This window comes from Eschrichtius robustus, chromosome 3, assembly GCF_028021215.1.
Source record: "Eschrichtius robustus isolate mEscRob2 chromosome 3, mEscRob2.pri, whole genome shotgun sequence".
Taxonomy (NCBI): Eukaryota; Metazoa; Chordata; class Mammalia; order Artiodactyla; family Eschrichtiidae; genus Eschrichtius; species Eschrichtius robustus.
This window is the reverse complement of record NC_090826.1, coordinates 125,394,450-125,417,287: the sequence shown is the minus strand read 5'-3', so window position 1 is coordinate 125,417,287 and position 22,838 is coordinate 125,394,450. Positions and strand designations below refer to the sequence as shown.

The window sequence follows — 22,838 nt, the reverse complement described above, 5'->3', positions numbered from 1 at the left end:
AGGCCTCCGTGTGGAAATCCTGGAGCTTCCGAGGTCAAGTTCTAGGGAGTCAAGCATGGCCTACCCAGTAAATCCAACTGTACTTCAAATGCTCTCCTCCCTCCTGCCACTCCCTCCAGCTGCAACATCCTTCTCTTCCCTCTTCAGCTCTCCAGCTCCTCCTCATCCTTCCTCCTTTGGGAAGTCTTTCCTGCCCCCAGGTCATACCCAAATCTGTGTCCTGAGCACAGATTTATCAGCATACTTGACCAAACTATTATAATCACCTGTTATCCTTCTGATTCCCTTACTAGACCGCAGGCTCTCTAAGGGCAGGATCCCAGTTGTATTCCCTTTTGTGTCCAGAATTCTCAGCAGAGAACCTTACACAGTGGGCACTCCTGAAATCTTTATGAAGTGAGGGAGTGAGTGGGTGATTGCTTCTCCTTCCTAACCCAGACCACTCCTGCCCACCACAGCAAGGGATTTCCTAGGAGCGAGTCGTTGCTTCCTAGAGGCCAGCCCAAGCAGGCTATCCTGCTTCCATCCTTGACGGTGGGTGAGGTTCTGGGTGACCCCAGGCTCACTCTGCCCTGCCCCCCTCTCACTGGTACATAATTTTCCCCTATCTGCAGCTGCTCCAGCAGGAAGTCCAGATGGTTGCTTCATTTCCCAGGGTGTCCACACCCCTTTCCTGCCCTCCCCTCCCCCTCCCTGTTGGCAGGATGGGGAACCCACAGGAGTACAGTGGGAAGATGGGGCTCTGTGCTGAACCAGCCTCCACAGGGCGCTCTCACCTCACGTTCCCTTCCTGGCACACCTCGCTAAGTCTGCAATTTGTGTACCAGGTACAGTGAGCCTTTGCAGAAGGAAGGCAGCCCAGGGCTAATTTGGCAACATTTACCAAGAGCCATATCCTTTGGCCTAATAATTCCACTCCTGGGAATTGCCTCCAAAGAAATAATTCAAGAGAAGAAAAAAAGATACATGTACTGTTTATAGCTATGTTATTTACAATAAGGAGAAAAGGGAAGCAAATGCCATGTCCCAAAATAGAAAAATGATTAAATGATGTTATATTTGTGTAATAGAATAATATCATGCAGACATTTTAAGTGAAAATGTGACTCTGTAGAACAAGGATATTGTCTTGGAAATAGCATTAGGTGAAAAGATACAGTACAGAGTTGTATAGACACATTATAATTTGGTAAGAATTACATATATGGCTAAAAATAATAAAGACATAGTCGTTATATTAAGTAGTATTGTCTTTTTCTCCCAGTTTTGTTTTTTTTAAATGATAAAGGGGGTAAAATGGAGGATCAGAAGGGAGCAAGAAAAAGAGAAAAAAATAGCTGTGTTAGGATGATAATTCTAATAATTTTACCTTAAAATGTTTAATATTAGCTTAATAATAAAGTAATATTTTAAGACTAAAGGGAAACCCCTGAACACCAAGTCCTAGGATTTTCAAAAAAGGATTTTTTTGTTGGTTGTGGTTTTATCATTGTTTTTAAAATAATAACAAGAACATGCCTCATTCAGACCTTCCCAGTGTGTGGCTGTGCCTCTATAAATTAATCTGATGTGGGACCCACGACCTGATTGCCACTGAAAGCACTTAAAAGACCTTTGCCTAATGGACAAATAATTCTGTCCCCTCTCCCTCCCTTCTCTGCACCTCGGCTATACCACATCCCAGCCTCAGGTGACAGTCTAGAAGTACTGAGGCCCATTCCCTTGAGGCCTCCATTCCTGGAGCTGAGAGAGGGTTAGGGGAAAGGAGATGTGATCACACAGAGAGTCCTGGAGAGGTCATCTGGGCAGGATAAAAAACTTTAAGTCCTACATTTGTGGGATACAGAGATAAAGCCTGAGACTGAACCTTTTTTTTTTTTTTAAAGAAAAGGGTTAGGTTACGGGAAGCTTGTGGTCAGCTAAAACTCCCAGCCCTCTGCACATAAACTGCTCCTTCACTAACTTTAGTCGTCCTGGTGTTCCTCAAATGCGAGGGATGCCCACAGCATTGTCCTTGGCCTGCTCCTTGCTTTACAGTGGCCTCTCACTGCTCGGGCTGCAGAGACCACTTCTGTGCAGATGACTGCTGAACCCATCTCAGCACAATGCCCTTCCATGCTCCAGTTCTGAATTTCCAATTCTGAATGTCCTGTCAAGGCCTCAACCGAAATGCAGCCCCTCCGCCACCCAAACCAGCCCAATTCTTCTCCTTGCTCCCAGACTGAAAATGCAGTCACGCTGATCACTTTCTCTCTAACCCTAACACCCACGGCAGCCTCCCACCAAATGCCAAATACTGCGAGTCCTTGCCTCGGTTTATTCCACAGTTTCATTGCCTTTCCAATCTCAAGGCCCTCTCTCATTGGTGCTTTAGCCTCTCAACTGGTATTCCAGCCTCTAGAGTCTCCCACCTACTCATCCTGCACACTGGGGCCAGGTGAACGGGCCTCCAGCGCTCCTTTGATCCCGGAAGGCCCCCTTTTCAAAGACCCTCAGTACCTACTGAAGAAAGAACAAGTTATCAACACTGTCTTTCTGGTCTGTGCACAGTGCAGTTTTATCCTCTCTCTTCGGCAGTTTCACTCACGCACACATGTGTGCACACATACCCACTCGGTCACTGAGGGTACTCATAGCTCCCCACTCCCCCAACTTATCACTTAGCTGCCCACTACGGTTACTTCTTTGCCCTTCGCTATAGCTACCTGCTTAGGAAAAAACTCCTGGTTTTCAGTGCCCACTGTGAACTCACCCTCTCCCATGAAGCCTTTTCCAGTTGCACCAGCTGAGCATGCTCTGTCTCTGAGGAAGCCCCCCAGCCCTGTGGTCTTGTCACTTACATGACACTTCATACCCGGCACCCTGTATTTATTTGGAGATGCATCGTATTACATCCCTGCACCGCTACTAAACCTTCAGCTTATTGAGATCCTGTTTTTATATCTGACTCCCTCTGAGGATCCAGACAGCATCTTTCACACAGTGGGCCCGATAAATATATGTGGAATTGACTGAACAAATGAGTGTGTACTTCCAAGCCAGGTCTGTCCTACGCTGGTGCCTGACATTCCAAAGCTAAGCAGAGGACTTGACGTTCATCCCTGTTTAATTTCGTTATGTTGGTTTTGGCCCCGGCATACCATCCTATATAAATCATTTTGAACTTGAATATGTCATCTATCATATTAACTATCCCAGCTGTGGGTCATCTGGTTTCTTTCTATTTTTCATCCAAGCCATTAACAAAAATGTTTAACAAGCCAGGGCCAACAACAGAGCCCAGTGTCCTGCCCTTGGAGACTTCCCTTGGGAAGGACCTGGGACGCAAAGTGTAGTGAAGCTGGGCTTCCCTAGTGGCTCAGTGGTTGAGAATCTGCCTGCCAATGCAGGGGACACGGGTTCGAGCCCTGGTCTGGGAAGATCCCACATGCTGTGGAGCAACTAAGCCCGTGTGCCACAACTACTGAAGCCCATGAGCCTAGAGCCCGTGCTCAGCAACAAGAGAAGCCACCGTAATGAGAAGCCTGCGCACTGCAACAAAGAGCCCCCACTCTCTGCAACTAGAGAAAGCCCGTGTGCAGCAACGAAGACTCAATGCAGCCAAAAATAAAATAAATTAAGTAAATAAATTTATTTAAAAAAAAAAAAGTGCAGTGAAGCTACGCTAGGAGTTAGGTAGCTCAACCTCCTCTGAGTCCATCTTACCAAAACCCCTTACTTGCATTACTTACTGCAAGTAATTATTTTGGCAGGATGAATTCAGAGCAGGTTGAGCTACCCTGACCATTCGAGAAACCAGAAAACCCTTGCTGGCATATGAAGGCACTTAATTCCTTCAGCACAGCAGGAAGCTCGGGATTGATGTCAAGCTGAGACTGATGTCAGCTGAGAAGGGCTCTGAATGGTTAGCTTCTCAGTCTCCAATCCCTGCAGCTGTCTTTGCAATCACAGAATCCCACCCTGTTCAGCACCCCAGCAGGGGACTCCCATGCAGGTGTGAAAGGTGAGGACAGGTCAGGGAAGGGGTGACCAATGTAAGCAAGAAGGAGGAAGAGGAAGGGATGCCATACTTCAGTTGGACTGTCTTCCCTTTTCCTACCTCCTCATTTCACCCGCTCTACCAGGGTGAACCACAGAATAGACTTGCTGTCTCCCTTTCTTTGAAATGCATTTATTGAGCCAATAATACTCCCTTCTTCTTGCAGGCCCTGGATGCCCTGTGAGCCTGCAGCTTGGATTTGCTATTCCATGCCTAAGGCTCCCCCAGGGCTGTTTCCTTGGTTCTAGTCCGGACTTATGTGGGTCCTGTTCCAGCACTGCCTCCGAGGACCAACCGCATACAGAAGTCCAGAGAGCTCCACCAGCAGAGGTCAGCACGCAGCGGGCACTAACCACCCCTCCACCCAACACTCTCAGGCTGGAGGAGAACTTCAGCCCATCCTGGGTCCCAGTCAAAGCTGCACCAAAAGCAAAAGAGGCCATTCTCTTTTAAATGACTATAAAAACTTTATTTATTCAACAATCATATCACATCAAATATGCGCCAGGCACTGTTCTAAACACTTTACACAAATACAGTTGGCCCTTTGTATCCACAGGTTCTGTAAACTTAGATTCAACCACTGTGAGTCAAAAATATTCAGAAAAAAATTTTCAGAAAGTTCCAAAAACCAAAACTCGAATTTGCCATGTGTCAGCAACTATTTACACAGCATTTACATTGTATTGGGTATTATAAGTAATCTAGAGATGATTTAAAGTATATGGGAGAATGTGTGTAGGTTATATGTAAACACCATGCCATTTTATATAAGGACTTGAGCATCCACAGAATCTGAGGGGGGTGGGGTCCTGGAACCAATCCCCTGTAGATACTGAGGTACATTGGTATTAATTCATTTAAGCCTCACAACAATTCAATCATGTAAGTACTATTATTATTTCCATTTTTACAGATGGGAAAACCAAGGCACAGAGAGGCCACAAGCTAGTAGCTGGCAAAGTCAGGATTCAAATCCAGCTGCCTGGCTCCTGGATCTGTGCTCTTAACCCCTACATTGTGCTGCCTTGAAGCAATATGAAGCATTCCTGTGTTCATTCAAAAGGGTGTGTTGATACATACAGTTGACCCTTGAAAAACGAGAGCGTTAGAGACCCCCTCCTTCCCCCAAGTCAATAATCTGTGAAAATCCATATATATAACCTTATAGTCAACCCTCTGTATCCAAAGTTCTGAACTCACGGGTTCAACCAACCATGGATCATGTAGGACTATAATACGATGCACTTAGTGAAAGAAATCCAAGTATAAGTGGACCCATGCAGTTCAAACCCATGTTGTTCAAGGTTCAACTGTACTATGTTCATTGTAGCATACTAGAGCCAATGATGGGAGTTTTTAGAGCTTTAAATTAAGAGATATGGGAAAGTGCTTTGACAAAAAAGCATGGCAGAATTGTAAAGTATTTTCCTTATCACCTCTGCACAAATCAAAGCCTCTTTTGTGTGTCCTTTTTGGTCCATAATGGAAGTCTTAGCTTTGCTCATATTCTCCAACATCACCTTCTTTGCACTCCCTCTGCCACCTTCTATTAGGCAAAGAGAACACCAGAGCTTTCTTACAGAAGACACCCTCAGGGTTGTCACAATTTTGCACAATATCCATTTAATAGATATTAATAATCATACCACCATGACTTTATGGGATATTTTACCTTTCTAAGGTACTTTCATAAAGTACCTTAAAGTACTTTATAAAAGTATCTTGGGCTTCCCTGGTGGCGCAGTGGTTAAGAACCCGCCTGACAATGCAGGGGACACAGTTTGAGGCCTGGTCCGGGAACATCCCACATGCTATGAAGCAACTAAGCCCATGTGCCACAACTACTGAGCGTGCACTCTAGAGCCCGCGAGCCACAACTACTGAGCCTGTGTGCCACAACTACTGAAGCCCACGCACCTAGAGCCCATGCTCCACAACAAGAGAAGCCACGGCAATGAGAAACCTGCGCACCGCAATGAAGAGTAGCCCCCGCTCGCAGCAGCTAGAGAAAGCCCGCGCACAGCAACAAAGACCCAATGCAACCAAAAATAATAAATAAAATAAATAAATTTTTAAATCTTATTTATGATGCATGATCTTACTTCCTTTTCAAAATAGCCCTATAAGGTAGGGAAAGCAGGTACCAGTTTTACAGATGGAGGGACCAACCAGAACCCTAAGGCTAGTCACTGACTCTGGACCTGAAACTCAGGTCTCATGGTTTATCTCTCTACACAGCAACCCCCTTGGCCTATCCCAGATGCAATCAACCAACAAAGGAAACCTAAAAAGAACAGAGGGCAGAAGGCAGCCTGGTGTTTCCATTTCCTTCAAATTCCATTGCCTAATGTCCATGTTATTCACAGGCTGACTTTCACTAACGCCTTCCTCAGGCACCAAGGGCAGGGCTTATTTACAGGCTTATAGGGGGAAAAACAGGCAATTCCGAATGTTATATAACTACATGTAGAAAAAGGCATAGATTCCCTTATTCACTATGGGGGAGCACTTCCAAATCAAAAAGGATGCCTGTAAGCTGTCTCTCTTGATGGCATGGTCTATGGTATTGGCTGTTCTGGGGCTAAGATATTTGAGAAACATTTTAAACAGCTTCACCTAATGGCTTATGTCTATTTCATTGATATTTTTACCTATAGAAATGGGGCATATATTCTATTCACCCTCTGACTTCCCTTTCAAACCTACATGCCCCTCCTTATCACATCTCAAAGCATGAAGAATAACTGAAATCACTAAAAACATTTTTTTGTGCTTGCAAAGCAGCTTTCGTTTTAATCAGGAAGAACATCTCCTACCATGAGAATTGTGTTAAGTCTCAAGTGAGTGAGCCCGGAGTGGCACAGATAAATGCTTTCTTCCTCAGCCTTCACACCTTTGTCAGCCTGAAAGACACAAGTCTTACTTCCAGACCAACTCAAAGATCATCTGCTCTGTGAAGTCTTCTAAGATTCCACCAGGACCCAAAGGATGTTCACGAAACGTATCTAGCTCTCATCATGTGGGGCATGTGGGAGGACTGTACTTCCTCATCCCTGTGGTCGAGTTGATGTGGCCAGTTCCAAACCTTCCAGGCCAGAGCCACGGCTGGGGCAAGTCCTTTGGAACCCTCCCTCCCTCTGCTATGATAACTGACAACGTTCCATATGGTCGCTGCTCTGTCAACCTGGGTCCCACAGGGAGGACGACAGTGACATGCAGCAGAGCCCCCAGCCAACCCTCCGCAGAGTGAGAAATAAGCCTTCATTGTTTTCAACAAGTAAGACTATGGAATTGTTTTACAGTGACACTAGCCTGCCTGGACCACTGCAATCACCTGTCCTCACTTGTCCAGTTGGACTGCTTACACACTGCCTTTACAGAGCCAATCACATTGTTCTGCAATCATTGCTTCCATTTCTGCCCTGCTCTCTTCCTCCAGACTGTATGGATCTTGAGAACAGGTGCTGTGTCTTGTAAATTCTCATTTGGTAGCTGCTCAGTACACGTCCTTAAATGAATGAAGAATGCATGAATAAGGTACTTGATCACAGAATATCAAATGAGATCACATAAAATGTAATTCTATAATCTTGCTAGGCACAATCTTCTCTGAGGGTGGAGATGATCCCAGATAATCTTTTTTTTTTTTTTTTTTTTAATTTTTGGTCACACCCCAAGGCATGTGGGATCTTAGTTCGCTGGCCAGGGATTGAACCCACACACCCTGCATTGGAAGGCGGAGTCTTAACCACTGGACCACCAGGGAAGTCCTGATCCCAGATAATCTTAAGTAGCTCTTCCCAGCCTGCTGACGCCGCCCGTAGTTATCTCATGGGAAAGGGATCAGAACAGGGGGGAGATGATCCTCATAGCCACATGGAAAGACTCCACAGTGCCCCGCATGGCCTCCTCTCCCAACTGTGGTTCTGAACAGAAAGGACTGTAGCTGTGACCCATGCCAATAAGGGTGTATGTGGGCTACCCCAGAGACAGGAAATTATTCACACAACAGTAATCAATGAATATTCATGGGTTATTCACCCCCAGGGCAGTAGGGGGAGGAGTGTCACAATATAACCTAGCAATAACCAAGGATTGACCCTACCAAGCCCCAAGTGCCCTGCGCCTATAATGGACAGCACGTTGTCTGCTGTCATGAGCTAAATGGTGGCCCCCAAAAAGATATGATCACTTCCCAGTCTCTGGAATCTGTAAATGTTACCTTATTTAATAAAAGGATCTTTGTAGATGTAGCTAAGGATTTTGAGATGAGGAAATCATCCTGGCTTATCAGTGTGGGTCCTAAATCCAATGACACATGTCCCTGTGAGAGACTCACAGAGCAGGTGAAGTGAACAAGAGGCAAAGACTAGAGTGGCCACGAGCCAAGAAAGCCACAACCACCAGGAGCTATAGGAGGTATGGAATGGATTCTCCCCTAGGGTCTCCTGTGACACCTTGATTTCAGATATCTGGCCTCCAGAACTGTGAGAGAATAGATTTCTGTGACCTCATTTGTGGTCATGTGTTATGGCAGTCCTAGAAAACTCACGCATCTGCCAACTCCACTGGTTTTAGATGCCCATCTGGGCAGCACTTTGGCATTCAGTCTATAGTAGCCTGGAGCACTGGCATCCCTCTGAGTCTCCCATGCATTTCCACAAGGGCTTGGAATCATCCTTGTTCCTCTCCTCCCAAGTACTTCAATTCAGGCTTTTGTGAGGGGATTCAGGCATGACTAGGCAGCAGGGGCCAAGGACTCCTCCAGAGAGACCCCTTGAGGGCATCACAGAAAGGAAGGCTAGTAGGACAGGGTGTAGTACTGCCCCTGGTGGGGTGGGGCCCTCCCAGACTTAGCTCCGGATCTCTTGGCACTTGTTGCTTAAAACAATGATAAAGGGGCTTCCCTGGTGGCGCAGTGGTTAAGAATCCGCCTGCCAATGCAGGGGACATGGGTTCAAGCCCTCATCCAAGAAGATCCCACATGCCGCAGAGCAACTAAGCTCATGTGCCACAACTACTGAGCCCGCGTGCTACAACTACTGAGCCTGTGCTCTAGAGCCCGCGAGCCACAACTACTGAGCCCATGTGCTACAACTACTGAAGCCTGTGCACCTAGAGCCCCTGCTCCGCAACAAGAGAAGCCACCGCAATGAGAAGCCTGCGCACCGCAACGAAGAGCAGCCTCTGCTCGCCACAACTAGAGAAAGCCCGCGTGCAGCAACGAAGACCCAACACAGCCAAAAATCAAATAAATCAAATAAATTTTTCAAAAAAAAAAACCCTTAAAACAAAAAAGAGAAAACAGATGGAATAGGACTTTATGAGGATTAAAAAGATAAACTTATGCAAAACTTCTGTATATAAGTAGGCATTCAACAAGTGGTAGTGATTACCATGCAGAAAGCTTTAGGTTTCTCCCACACTGACATCAGTATGGATGCTCAGAAATGGATTTCCCATTATCCATCAAAACATATCTCGAAAGCAAGACAAGCCAGGAGCCTGAAGCCTGGAAATGTATTTCAGAGATGGAGGAGGGAGGCGGGGAGGGGGGGGGGCGTGGCCCCATCAAGGTGGGAGAACTGTCCATCTGGCTCATGTGCTTGGAATGAACTATGGAGGGTAAGGGTCTAGCAGGGAGGCCCCAAGGAAGCTGGAAGCCCTGTATGGCATGTTGAGAGATACAAATTCTCTGTGACCTCTGGTGTGGGTGCTTGGGTTGTGTAATAGCAGCCACAAGGCTCAGCTTCTCGTTTCTGTTGCACTGTTTCGCTGGGCCCAGCCCAGGCTGATGCACGTGGTTAGCTGCTGCTGCTGGGCCCACCTCAGCTTGTCCCTGTGCTGCCTTTGGACAAAAAGGAGAAATGCTGTCTTCTTGGAGCATGCACAGGATGTGTGATCACACCGGGAGGAATGAATGGGGCTGCAGGTGGAGGTGTGAACTGAAAGAGGAGATTTTTTGTGTGAATGTGGTTTATTCCCAGAGGCCTCCTTCTGTCAGAGAAGGCAAGAGGGCCTTGTGGGGGGTGACCAAAGGCATTCCCTTGGGGCCTGGAGCCTATTTCAAATTAGATATCCTCAGCAAAAGCTTTTAGGTGCAGGTTCCAGGCCGAGTGTGCTAATCACTGGGTTGAAATCCCCTGTTAGCTGTGCATCACCAGGGCTGCCAGGGGGCCTGGGAAGAGCCACACTTGTAGGGGGAATCCCCAGCACAGAAAGCAAGTTTTCTCTAGCTTCCATTACAGAAGCTGACTTTGAACTCCCACACACCTGAGAGCTTATCAAGATACAATGTTGTATTTTTTTCTGTTGTGTCATATGTGTATATCTTGTCTCCCCAAACAGAAGAGAGCTCCTTTTATGGCAGGAGCTGTAACTTATATTTCTCTTATCCCTCATCTAGTCCCCCAACTTCAAGTACCTTTATCTTGCTTTATCCTCCGGAAACAAACCGCTCGTAACTCATACCATATTGTTGCTAGCATCAGTGCTTTGCTCGTCATTCCCTCTGACTGGAAGGCTCTTCCCAAATTTCTGCACTTGATCAACTCCTACGCATCCCTCCAGACTCCACTTAGAAACATCTCTCACAGGAAGCCCCCTGAAGCCCAGGCTGGGTATGACACCTCTCCTCTGTCCACATGAACTCAAACTCCTGTTCTCCACACGCCTGTAGGTGGTTGACCCCCTTCTTCGACCCGAGCTCTTCAGAGACCAGCAGTGTGAAACATTCATCTTCGTATCTCCACTGCCTGCCACGTATCTCCACTGCCTGCCAGGCAGTACGGCCTCAATGCGTGTCTGTTGGACCTAATTAAAGAGCTAGTGTGTGGTGTCCTATGACTTGCTATCAATCGATTATGGAAGATCCAGCTTAGGAGAGAGTTGTGATTGCTACCCCAAGGCCAAGAAGGTGGCCCTGATATGGTTACAAGCAGGTTCAAAATGAAGGGCTGGGGACATCTTGGCTGGAAAGAATGTCCAGTTCCAAGGTCTGGAACTTCTCAGTGCTTCCAGCCTGGGGTCCACAACACTCTCCATTAAGGATGGGTTCTGATGGCATCTCAGGAGGGTCTCTTGGAGATGTAAAGGCCCTGAATGCCCATCTCACCCCTCCTATGGAGGCGCCAGAGCTTGCAATTGCAGAGGCTGGAGCCCCTTCCCTCAAGATAAGATTTGACCCATGCAAGTGAGACTTTACAGGTGAGCCTCAGAGGCTCAGCAGTCATTTCCCACAATGCCCAGGAGACAGATATTCAGGAAACCCAAAGGGAAATAGATGGGGAGCTCACTCCCCAAAAGACCACGGTATGAGGGCAGTGTCCCCCCTGGTCTGACTCAGGCAGATCCACTGGGGAGATGAGCTCCTGTAGGGCCCTAGAGCAATAATACTGATGCTGGTGACCAAGCCTTAGTACTGTATTAGCATTTTCATTGTATCTTCTTCTGCAGAGAGAGATTAAAAACGTCTACATAACTCTCTGAAGGCCAAACATGAGGTGGATATTGATTTTGTGATGAAACTGACCATTCTCCCTCTTAAGGTTTAGGCTGAACTCCTCCTCCCCAGGTGAGAGAAAAATTGCAAGCTGTTGGCTTTCCAAAGGTCCAGTGGTGCCTAAATCCCCAGGCAGCCTCAGTCTCTGCGTCTTGTTTTCTCCTTTACAGTATGGCAGTTAGAGATCGTTTCATTCCACCCAGAGCTCTGAGATGTTCAGATTCTAATGAGTTGCGTAGAGGTGGTGAAGCTGACTCTGCAAACCCAAAACTATTACTTGAGGAAGGCAGATCTGCCTTCAGATTTCTCTGGAACTGAAACGTTCTCTTGAGGCCCTGATAAGATTACCGGGCTGCTGAGCCTCCAGTGTTCAGATTTCCCACGGAACCGCCGCGCTCGCCAGACTCTGGCTCGGCTGGCTGTGAGCAGCCGCGCTGCGGATCGGGCTCTGAAACCCGACTCCGCTCCAGGAATGCACGCTCACCCCCTCCTGCGATAGCGCCTGGGCCCTTCCAGTCTGCCTACCCGAACCTCCCCCTGTCATTGCGGTCCAGTGAATGCAAGTGCCTGTTAACTGGAAGCCGGTGGTACTTTGAGGGTCCCAAAGAGTGGGAGCCAGACAGGAATGTGCGGGGTATTTGGCCAGGCCTGCAAGTCCACCAGCCATGCTCCAGCTCCCAGAGGCCAAGCAATCCCTAATTATGACCCACAGGCTCCAGCCAGCAGCCAACATATGGCTCAGTGAGAGGCTGGGTCCAGAACCAGCAAAGGCTGTTGGGTGAAATTGTGGTAGAAAATATTTAATGAAGTATGGGAATTCCCTGGCGGTCCAGTGGTTAGGACTCTGAGCTTCCTGGCGCAGCCAAAAAAAAAAAATGTAAAGAAGTAAAAAGATATCATTGAAAAAGTAGGTTACCAAATGAACACATTATATGTACCAGTATGTACACATACACACAGACCCATCATCAGTAAAACTGATAGTCTGTGAGGATGAAAAGACATGATAGCCCAATATTTAATTAACATTTACTGCACAAGATCTAGTACATAATAAATGCTCAATAAACACTGAACAAATGGATGAATGACAAATAATATCTGGAAGGGACTTGGAGTTACCTTAAGGAAAAGGGATCCTTAACTGTCTTCATCTAAATTAGAAATTCATTACTTGTTCAGTGGAAAATTAAACTTTTTCAAGTACTCTCAGGCTATTTGGTACTGCCTACCATTTATATTTAAGCAACTAAGAATATTAGTTTAATTTTGATGTCCGAAGTCTCCAGCTCTTTCTTTATTATACATTTCTCCCTTCTGGGTTCCTATCCAGAGTAACTTCACCTATTATTTCTTCTAGAGAAGAATCATATTTTCATCATAAGAGGTCTGTACTTCTCGTGGAGTATTGGACAGTCCTACTTAGAACAATCAAAACTAACATACCTAAACCTTGTTTTTTAAAAAAAAAAAAAATCTGATCTTTCTCCCATCTTCAACCGTTTATTTACTCATTCAACAAGCATTTGAGTGCCATCAGGCCCTAGATATATAAGATATGGTCCCCGTCCTCCAGGAATTTTCCAGGGAGAGAGCCAGGTAAGCAGACAGTTACAGTTCTGCCTGGTACTCTAATCCAGTTTGAAAAAAGTGCCGAGAGTGCTGTGGAGTCTGAGGGCATCTGTGAAGGTTCCCAAGGTAGAGATATTCGAGCTGCAGGCTGAGAGGGGAAGAGTTCCCTGTTTCTGTCAATTCATTTATCAAGCAAGCTCTTCTCGAGAAATTATATGATCATCTAGGCACTGTGCAAATCTCTGGAGACCTAAAGACCAATAAGACAGTCCCTGCCTACAAAAGGCTTACAGAAGCATAAAAACAATACTGCCATTCTCCTTGGCATCTTAGAGAACTCTACTCATCTGGGCACCCTGGCAAGCTCAAACACAGAAGTCATTTCTGGTTCCTCGTATAACACGTGGCCTTTACTCTTCCATCTTTTCCATTCTTGCTCTCTCTCAAAGTCAGAATATGCCTGGACTCTCAGAGAAGCTCCTGAGTCTGGTTTCCTTGCTCACTCTACACATTGGTGTTTCTGCCACATCATCCCTGCTACATGGTGGCCGCCATCTTACTCAACACCACTCAGTTTCCTACTGTCCATGGAGCAGAATCCAGGGCCATTCACTATCTGGCCTTTGAGGGCTGCAGCTGGCCTCTGTCTAAATTAGAAAAAGGCCCCCTTTGGGGCACAGCTAGGCAAGGAGACTTTTTACAAAGAAAAAGTAACCCTTTCTTCCAGATGGCTTGAATTCCAGCTCCCACTCACCCACTTGGCCAGCATCCGCTATACTCAGAGGCCCTGTGGTTTTTATCTTATTACTTTCATTTTTTTCTCTCTCTGCTTCCCCACTTTCCTCTCCAGCCAACTGGCCTGCTTTCCTACACAAAGCTGGCATGTTCTCCGGGCACCCATTCCTTATGTCTTCTCCTCCTCACCACCTACCTTTCTTTTATGACTTCTTTTGAGACTTAATAGAAACACTGAAATACTGTGGAACTTTTGGTCTGCAACTGCCATACCTTTGGCACTTAAGCATTTGAAAATTATATACATGATTAGATATAATAGTAAGTCTCATTTTCCCTATTGGATCATGAACTTTTAAAAGGCATCTTTATCTTGTTTATTGCAGAGGGCTTAAAGAGGGCTGAAATAATGATTGATGTTGATAGCAGTAAAGTAACTTAAAAAAAGAAAAGATTTCCCAAAGACTTCCAGCAGGCAAGTGGGCTCTAGAGAATGAATGCTGAGTAACTCTTGTTGGCCTGGTTTAAATTCCTAGTACTGGGAAGTAACATAACTCAGTTTCTCACCAAATATAGTGGTCCCTGCATGTCTCAAAAGTGGGTTTCACCTCTCAAAAGAGGGTTTTACTCTGAGATTTTTCAGGAATTCCCAAACCCTACTCCTGCATATCATGTCCCACCGTGAAAAGTTTACGTCCTGGCTGAGAAACGTCACTTCTCCAGCCTCTTGGTTTCCTCTTTACTTCCTTTACCAGTGCTAGCAGTTGCAGTTCTTTTTCCAGGCATTTTGACAAAAGAACTTCAAAAGCAGTCACTGCCAACCAGCAAATCCATGCCCTGTACAGACTCAGCGCGAACTGACAGGCTTCCTGGCTGGCCAAGCAATGCCCCCATCTTGGTAGAATCCCCCATCAATGACTACACGTCTTGGTTTGTACACTGGAGGACCTTCTCTTTTCACCACCCCCCAAACACAGGAAGTTGCTTAAGCGACAGTTTCAGGGCCTCTGCCACACACTGTTCCTTCCTCAACTGAGGGAGAAAAAAGTACCTTAGGAAGGGGTCCCTTGTGCCTTCTGAGAACAAAGTTCAAACTTGCATTTGGCCCCCAAGCAGCAAGCAACCTGCTTTTAAGCCTAAATCTTTGCTCTCATCTTCCATCCATTTCTGCAAGAGGTTAGACAGGTCCTAAATCGCACTGTACCTCTACCTGGGGGCCTGAGGCACCCTGTACTTTCAGAGGAGGAAACCCACTCCTAAAGCAACTTCTTCAGGAACTTTCACTCAGCCCGTGGGCATCCCCGGGGCCATCTCTCTCCTCTGCCCTGAAGCTGTAGTCAGCCAGAGAGGATCTTATCTCTCTGGGCTATCTTTGAGTAGACTTGCGAACACCCACTGCTGGGTTTCCCTCCCACCCTTTCCCAGCCCTAATCTGCGTGGAGTTTCGCCAGTTTACAGATGTTTCCAGAGGGTCCATCTCAGCCTCTGGTGGATCCCACGGTCCCCTGCACTTTACAAGGCCTCCCTGAGGGTGATATCTGGAGACAACTGGTAGAGCCGGATGCCTAAATGCAACTGCCCAGGACAGACCTATTGCCCTCACAGAGAAGTCACAGCGCTTTGTAGGCCAAGCAGTGAGGTTCACTTAGAAGAGCCAACCTGGGCTCTGGTGTAGAGCCAGGAGCGGGGAAGAGCTAGCAGAACTGACTGTGAATCTTGAGAGTGCTGACCACAGCCTTGGGAGCAGCAGTTCAGCTTTTGAAAAGGGTGGGAATCACCTTGAAAGCTAGGTAACATTCACACCTTCTCTTTTCTTCTTTTCAAAAGCAAGCCCAAGTCTGGCTAAGAGTGGCTTAGGGCTAAATGTCAGGCCTCAGTTTCAAGGGGAAAATCTGGGGAAGTCTCAGGATGTGGAGAAGGCAGGGCGGAGGGGAATACACCCAGCCACTCCTCCACTGGAGGGTGGTTCCTGGATCCCACTGGAGCGGTCCCAGGAAAATCCCAGGCCGGGCAGTGGTGGGCTTCACCCTGGAGCCCCCCACAGATATGTGGCCAGCACACTCCTGTGCACGCAGGACATACAGGGGAGTCTGAAGTCTGATCAGAACGAGCGCCATTTGACCACGAGGGGAGCCTTTCAGAAAGTTCTGAAAGAAGATGTGACAGACAGAAGCGGGACTTGAGAAGCAAGAGGGCGACCGGACTCTAAATCCAATTTTCATCGAAAAGGGAAGCCAACGGACCGGCCAAAAAAGTGCCTCACGTTAACAGTTCTGTTTCTCTTTCAATACCCGTATCTTCAGATCCAGCGGCTTCTGCTTTCTTGAGAGTTGCTGCTCACACGTTTGCCCATTTACAAAGTTTACAGCACTTTTTTTTTTCTGAAGCATTTAAGTCCCTAAGCAAAATACCTGCATCTCTAGAAAGGCCCCTCCCCTCTCCCTGAGGTCTTCCCCCACCAACCCCCTGCCTGCTCAGAGGGGTCCCCTAGGTAGGACCAGGGGCGAGCCTCCGGAGTTGGCCAGGAGGCGTGGGAGCGGCGGGCATTCGCCGTGCTCCCGGGGCGGCAGCAATGAGCCCGGCGCTCCCGGCTCCCCGCTCGGATCCCGGCCCCGCTCGCCGCCCCGCCCGCGCGCCACCGGCTCCTTTACCTCCATGTCCTCCAGGTGCCGACTCGGCGGCGGCCGCGCGCGCTCGCTCTGGCCGGGGCTCGCGATCCCCGCTCTCCGTTCGGCTCCCGCCGGGGCCGGGTTCGGCTGGGGCGGGCACAGCGCAAGTGGGCGGCTGCGCGCCCGGCTCGCTGGCTGCGGGACTGCCCCGGCCGCCCGCGCCTTGCGCTAGAGAACGAGGAAGGAGGAGGAGGAGGGGTAGGAGGTGGAGGAGCGGGAGGAGGAGGAGGGAGGGGGGAGGAGGGGGAGGGAGGGGCAAGGAGGCCGGCAATCAGGGTTTAAATTTAGACACAAATCTAAACAGATACTGTCCCCTCCCGGGGCAGGACGCAAGCGAGGGAGCCACGACTCCATTAATCTGCCCAAACATGGGGATGGGACAGCCGCTTGGCCCCTCTTTCTCTCTTAGTTTCTCCAAGACCCTGGTCGTTGCCTCGGTGTCAGTCCTTCTTAACCTCTTCCTCCTTTAACATGCCTCCTTTCATTTTTCTTGCCCTAAAGGTTAGAGTCGTTCTTTCATTCTTTTTATCTCCCCTCTTTTCTATTTACTTCTTTTATGTACATTCCTACCCCCTGTCTTTCCTCATTTAAAGAAAAATTGCACTCACAGCATACCTGGTTTTCCTGGCGTTCCTGGCCGGAGAGTGAGAACCCTCCCTGATTGATACGTTGTTCTCCCACTGCCCCCCGCACCCCCCGCACCCGCAAGAGGGGCTGTTCAGACAGTGCATTCAATGCTCTGTGTTGGACGGCGTCGACCACCTTCCCCTCTGTCATCTCTTTTCCTCTCCACCTCGCAGTCTCAGATTTTCAGGAAACCACTCTCAATCTATCCATCTCTCATCTATGTATCAGGAAGAGGAGGAGGAGGAGAAAAGTAAGCCAAGCAGAGTTTTCCAGGCTCCCTGTAGCAGTCTATCTTTCTCTCACCCCGAACGATTGATGCGTTTTTCGATTTTGTGGAATTTCAGCCCCCATAAGCTTCTTGTTGCCTTAGGGCCCTTTTGCTGTTCCTAAGTGTACTCTAAGGAATAGCGCAAAGGACAAGATCCTGAACTTCCGATTCCCATAGGCCCAACATAGCAATCCTCCCCCAGGGCCATCCCAGCTCTCTGGGCAGCAAAGAGGCTGAAGAAAACAAAGCTGCATGGGAGGGACAGGGGAACTGGAATCCGGAGCGGTTTCTCTCTCTGCTACCAGTTCGAACACTGGCCATCAGCTCTAGGTGCCCCTTCTGGATCCCCCCCACTGCTCGCAGAGAGGCAGAGGGGGAATGCCTTCAGGGACCTGTGAGTGTGAAGGGCATTGGCTGGCAGGGATGCCTCTGTGTCTTTCTGCAGTGTTCCCACCCCTACCCCAGACCCTGACCCAACTCACCCTGGGAAAGGGACGGTGGGCCAGGTGATCGCCAGCACTGTGAAGAGAGACATATGGAGAAACTGATCAAAGAAACCAGCTGAGAGTTTGCTCAGACTGCAAAGAACTGCCCTGATTCTGCTCCTTATCCCAACACGACCTGCAGACTTTCGGGCACTTAGATTGCTTCTTTGGGTACCAGCCTTAGAAACATGACCTCTTCCCTGTAGAATCTTCTAAGGCTTGTCTCTCTAAAACACTAACAGCCCTAATGCCGAAGTGTTTTCTAGTTCATTTAACTCAGCTGAGTGTAAAGATAAGACCCTCGATTTCAGAAGCAGATTGAAGGTTGAATTCCAGCTCTTCTACTTTCTAGCTATGTTTTCTGAGACAAGTCGCTTACCCACTCTGATTCTCATTTGCCTCACCTACATAGTTTGGTAGGCACTCTGAAAACAGTAGCTACTTTTATAATGCTTAGCCTCATGTACAAGCTCAAATGAATAGGGACCCAATATTTCTTTTATTGCCAGGCATTCTAAGGCCCAGTGAATGGGGCCTCCACTCCCAGGAATTAATGGTGAGTCCCTTCTCATTCCAGCCACACAGCTACAGAGGTGAGGGCACTAGGGCAGAGTTGGCAGCAAGAAAGGAAGTTCCTTGGTACCTTGCGATGCATACTCGTGCTTGTGATTTTTTTTTTCCTTTTCTTCTTTTTACAGGTGCAGGACTGAGTTGGTGATGGGAGCATAGTCTCTTCCCATATCTTCTAACTCTGACTCATGGGGCCTTTTCCTTTCTGCCTCCATCTAGTCCTCCTTTCTGCTCAGAACAGGGCTGTCCCAGCACAGGCTTCTGGTTCACAAACAGGATGGCGGAAGTGCCTACCCAAAAGAAACCGTTAGACTTTTAGATAGCATCACAGTTACTCAAGGTGACTTGCAGCTGCAGCCCACGCCCTGCTCAGGCCTTCCCTCAGCCGTGTAAGAACCCATGACCCACAACGCAAATAAGCTCGGCCTCCTTTGCTGGGCTACCTGGGATTCTGACTTGCTGCTCTGTGTGCTGGGAGAAGCTGACAACCCAAGGGGAAGGGAAAGTGGCTCTGAGGGGGTGGTCCCCCTCCCTCTGTAGGTGACTGGTTGGCTCACAAGGACCCACTTCCTTTACTCTCCCCACTTCACACACCCTGGTAGTCTGAATCAGCCAAGCAGTAAATAAAGGCCAGTGCAGAATGAAGAACAAGAAACATCAGAGCAGCTTGAGCAGGGGAGCCCATATTACCATCAAACAAATACCACCAAATAAATATTTGGTGAATGAATGAGTGGATGGATGAATGAAGCAAATTAGTAGGATCTTTGCTTTTAAACCAAAGGCAGAGCGTTTTTCCATAGATGGGTCTTCAGTGGGAGAAAAGACCCCGTGGGAGAAAAGATCGTGGAAGGGTACCAGTTAAGCAGTTACTAAGTTTTTAAGCAGACTTGCAAAGAGCTCCAGTCAGTCATTTCTTAGTAAGTGGCCACACTGTGCTGCTGATTGTCCATTTTAAAAATTAAGAGCAAGAAGTAGATGTTCTTTCATGGCTATAAATACTAACTTTAAAACATATATACTTCAGCCCTAAGTCCTGGGAATGTGGCAAAAATAAAACAACTCATTCCGCTACAAGTGACTGTCAGTGGGGAACAGAGTTGAATATACTGAAGTGAAAGCACCAAGGCTTGAGTGCTTTTGTGTTCAAGGAATGGCAGTGGAGGGTTTCTCAGAGGAAGATGGTAGCATGCGAAAGGTAAATTGAGGAGGAAGGTAGCAGGGTAACAGCTGGGCCACAGGGAGGATGTTGAAGTGTGCAGCAGGCAGCCAGCAGGGGTTGGCGACCTCATGAGGCAGTCTTTTGACTGGCCCTCTGGGGATTGGGAGATTTATTACGTATGGAAATTGAGCAAAGAAATTGACATGTAGAAGCCAATGGGAGACAAGATTCTCTCTGATGGGGAAGGGAGATACAAATATGCAAGGGGAGTGGGGACTGGAATGAACCCTGTGGTGCTGAACTGGAGTGGGAGGTATTGGTGTCAACTCATGGTTTTCAGTCTGTAAATACATAGATGTAGATATAAATGTGTATACATACATACATACATTTCTTAGTTTGATTCACTGAGAGTGCCTGGGAGAAATGATATGCCAGTAGCAATCAGTGCACACAGAGCCCAGATCTTGGTTTCTGAATACCATTCTCCACTAAAGGAACCAAGGGTCCTTGGAGAAAATGGCTGATTACAGGGCTGGGGCAGGTAAAGAAGCAGATGAGCCTGGAACATCTTGTTGTGCCAGAAAATACGGAAGTGCTCCATAAATGACAGGAAGATGTTTAAAAAAAACATAGAAAACAGATTGCAGGGACTCCTAGGGCAATATTGGGATAATAAAAGGATCAAAATAAACAATGATAGCAATGTATTATGCCCTTTAAATAAAATAGGAGTTCATGGGTCCACACTGATATAAACAAATAAGTGAATAAATAAGTGGAAGAAGAGAAAGCTCTTTCTCATAGCACAGTGCTGACTAACAAATGTAAAAAAAAAAAAAAGAAAAGAAAATTGCCATATGACAACAATTACGGTTATAATAGTTTTAGGCAAGAACCATCATTGGATGCTAAATCTAGTGGGTAAAAATTGAATGAGGAATAGGATTTTACATAATTTCAAATTATCTCCCTATAAATTACTCATTAATTACAAAGGGGAAAAAGTAACATTACAGAGAATAAGGCTAACAGACACCATATTAAGAAAGTGGTCAAAATAAACACCACCAGTGATGGGACAAATTGACATCACATGCTACCTGATGGGATGCAATAAGAACACACCATCATTTCTGTGGTATTCTGGTCCAAGGTGCATAACCTGAATGTAATCATGAAGAAACACTGGACAAGTCTAATAGGAAGACATTCCTTAAAGTGACTAGTCTGTGATTTCCAAAAGTGCCAATGTCAAGAAGGTCAAGGGAAGGCTGGGGAAGGGTTCTAGGTTAAAGGAGACTAGAACCACATGACTATTGGGTTGACCATGTGCTTCTAGGTTGGCTCCTTTGACTATAAAGTATGTTAAAGGAATTATTCTATATACACATATCAAATCATCACAATGTATAGTTTAAGTATCTTACAATTTTGTCAATTATATCTCAATAAAGCTGAAAAAAGATTATTAGAATTGGCAAAACTGTAAGAAATTCCGGGTGAAGGATGTATGAGAGTTCTTTTGTACTAATCTTACAATTTTTTCAAAGTTTAAAATTATTTCAGGGCTTCCCTGGTGGCACAGTGGTTAAGAATCTGCCTGCCAATACAGGGGACATGGGTTTGGGCCCTGGTCTGGGAAGATCCCACATGCCACGGAGCAACTAAGCCCGTGCGCCACAACTACTGAGCCTGCGCCCTAGAGCCCACGAGCCACAACTACTGAAGCCCACATGCCACAACTACTGAGCCCACATGTCACAACTACTGAAGCCTGTGCACCTAGAGCCTGTGCTCCGCAACAAGAGAAGCCACCACAATGAGAAGCCTGCGCACCACAACGAAGAGTAGCCCCCGCTTGCCGCAACTAGAGAAAGCCCGCGCAGCAACGAAGACCCAACACAGCCAAAAATAAATAAATAAAATAAAATAAAAAATTATTTCAAACTAAAAAATTAAGAAAAAAGATGGTGGGGATAAGAATTGAGCCCTTCCATTTCTTTTTTTTCCAGACTAACTCCCTACCCAGTCCCTTCATCATCTGTTCCTCCCCCCCATCCCCCCCCCACAGAGATCCATAGGATGGGCCAGGGGCCTGTTGACACTGGTGATAGATGATAGATGGATAGATAGATAGATAGATAGATAGATAGATAGACAGACAGATAGATATTGGGAGAAGAGAGAGAGCCTAGTCTTCTGGAATGATAGTGGATGGAGACAGGAAGGGAAAATTATTCAAATCTTTTTTGTACAAATATCTTTGTGATGTTTCAGTGGTCGAAGCAAACACATGGATATTTAAAGTTTTGAGGAGAGATTTAACATTAAAAAAAAAAGGGAAGAAAGAAAACACAAGAACCAAAGCAAATTGGACTGAAGGAAGGCTGGACATACACTGAGAAAGGGGTTGGGAGTCTACGGCTGAGAAGGGCCAACTAGGGATTTCCTGGGGTGAGGCTGGGGGAAGCCAAAGAACAGTGTTGACAAAAAAACCAAAGGGGACGGCCTGGAGGCCTCAACAGATTGCAGCCTTCTCCTTCTGAGGCATAGTCCAAGTTCAGGAATGAAATTATACAGATCTACAAGGAAACCCAAACCTTCTCAGCCTTAAAGTGTATCATGCAGAGCATCTGAGCACCAGCTTCAACTCTGGATGTAGATTAGAATGACCCAGGGAGCTTTGAAAAAATAGCTATGCCTGACCCGCCCACTTCCTGTAGGTGAACACAGAGTGGGGCCTGGTGTGTCAGTTTATTTTTAAGCTTCAGTAAAGACGTAAATCTTGAATAGTCTAAGCCAATTATGGAAATAACATTCCTCTTGCCAGAAATTGGTTTAGAGAGAAATATGTGAGGAAATTTTGGCCAATGAGATAAAAGGGGAAATCTTTATCCTTTCTGCTAAAGAAACACATACAAAGAGATGCCGTGTAAACATAAGGTGTTGTCCTACCTGATGTAATGCCTGGAACTACAGCAACTATTGTGCTACCACATGAGACAAAGCTGGGAAGATTCAGGACATAAACTCCATGAGGACAGAGATTTTTGTTTCTTTTTTTTGTCAGTGTATATCCCATGTACCTAAATCAAGGCTGGACACAAATAGTCATTCAATAAATATTCATTGAACAAGGAACCAATGGCTTTGTTGACCAAATGATTTTGTCGAGGTACTGAATTGACCAACTCCGGAGGGACT

The 22,838-nt window shown here is 46.9% G+C and overlaps 1 protein-coding gene across 1 annotated transcript in view; it reads right to left on the bottom strand.

The window, feature by feature from the left end:
* The window catches only part of RCSD1 (RCSD domain containing 1), a 65,337-nt gene extending 48,736 nt beyond the window's left edge, over positions 1 to 16,601 (bottom strand). The window contains exon 1 of the mRNA XM_068538358.1: positions 16,502 to 16,601. Within this exon, the coding sequence (XP_068394459.1) occupies positions 16,502 to 16,507 (6 nt within the window). The 5' untranslated portion in view covers positions 16,508 to 16,601. The remainder of the gene's footprint in view (positions 1 to 16,501) is intronic.
* Between the last annotated feature and the right edge of the window lie 6,237 nt (positions 16,602 to 22,838).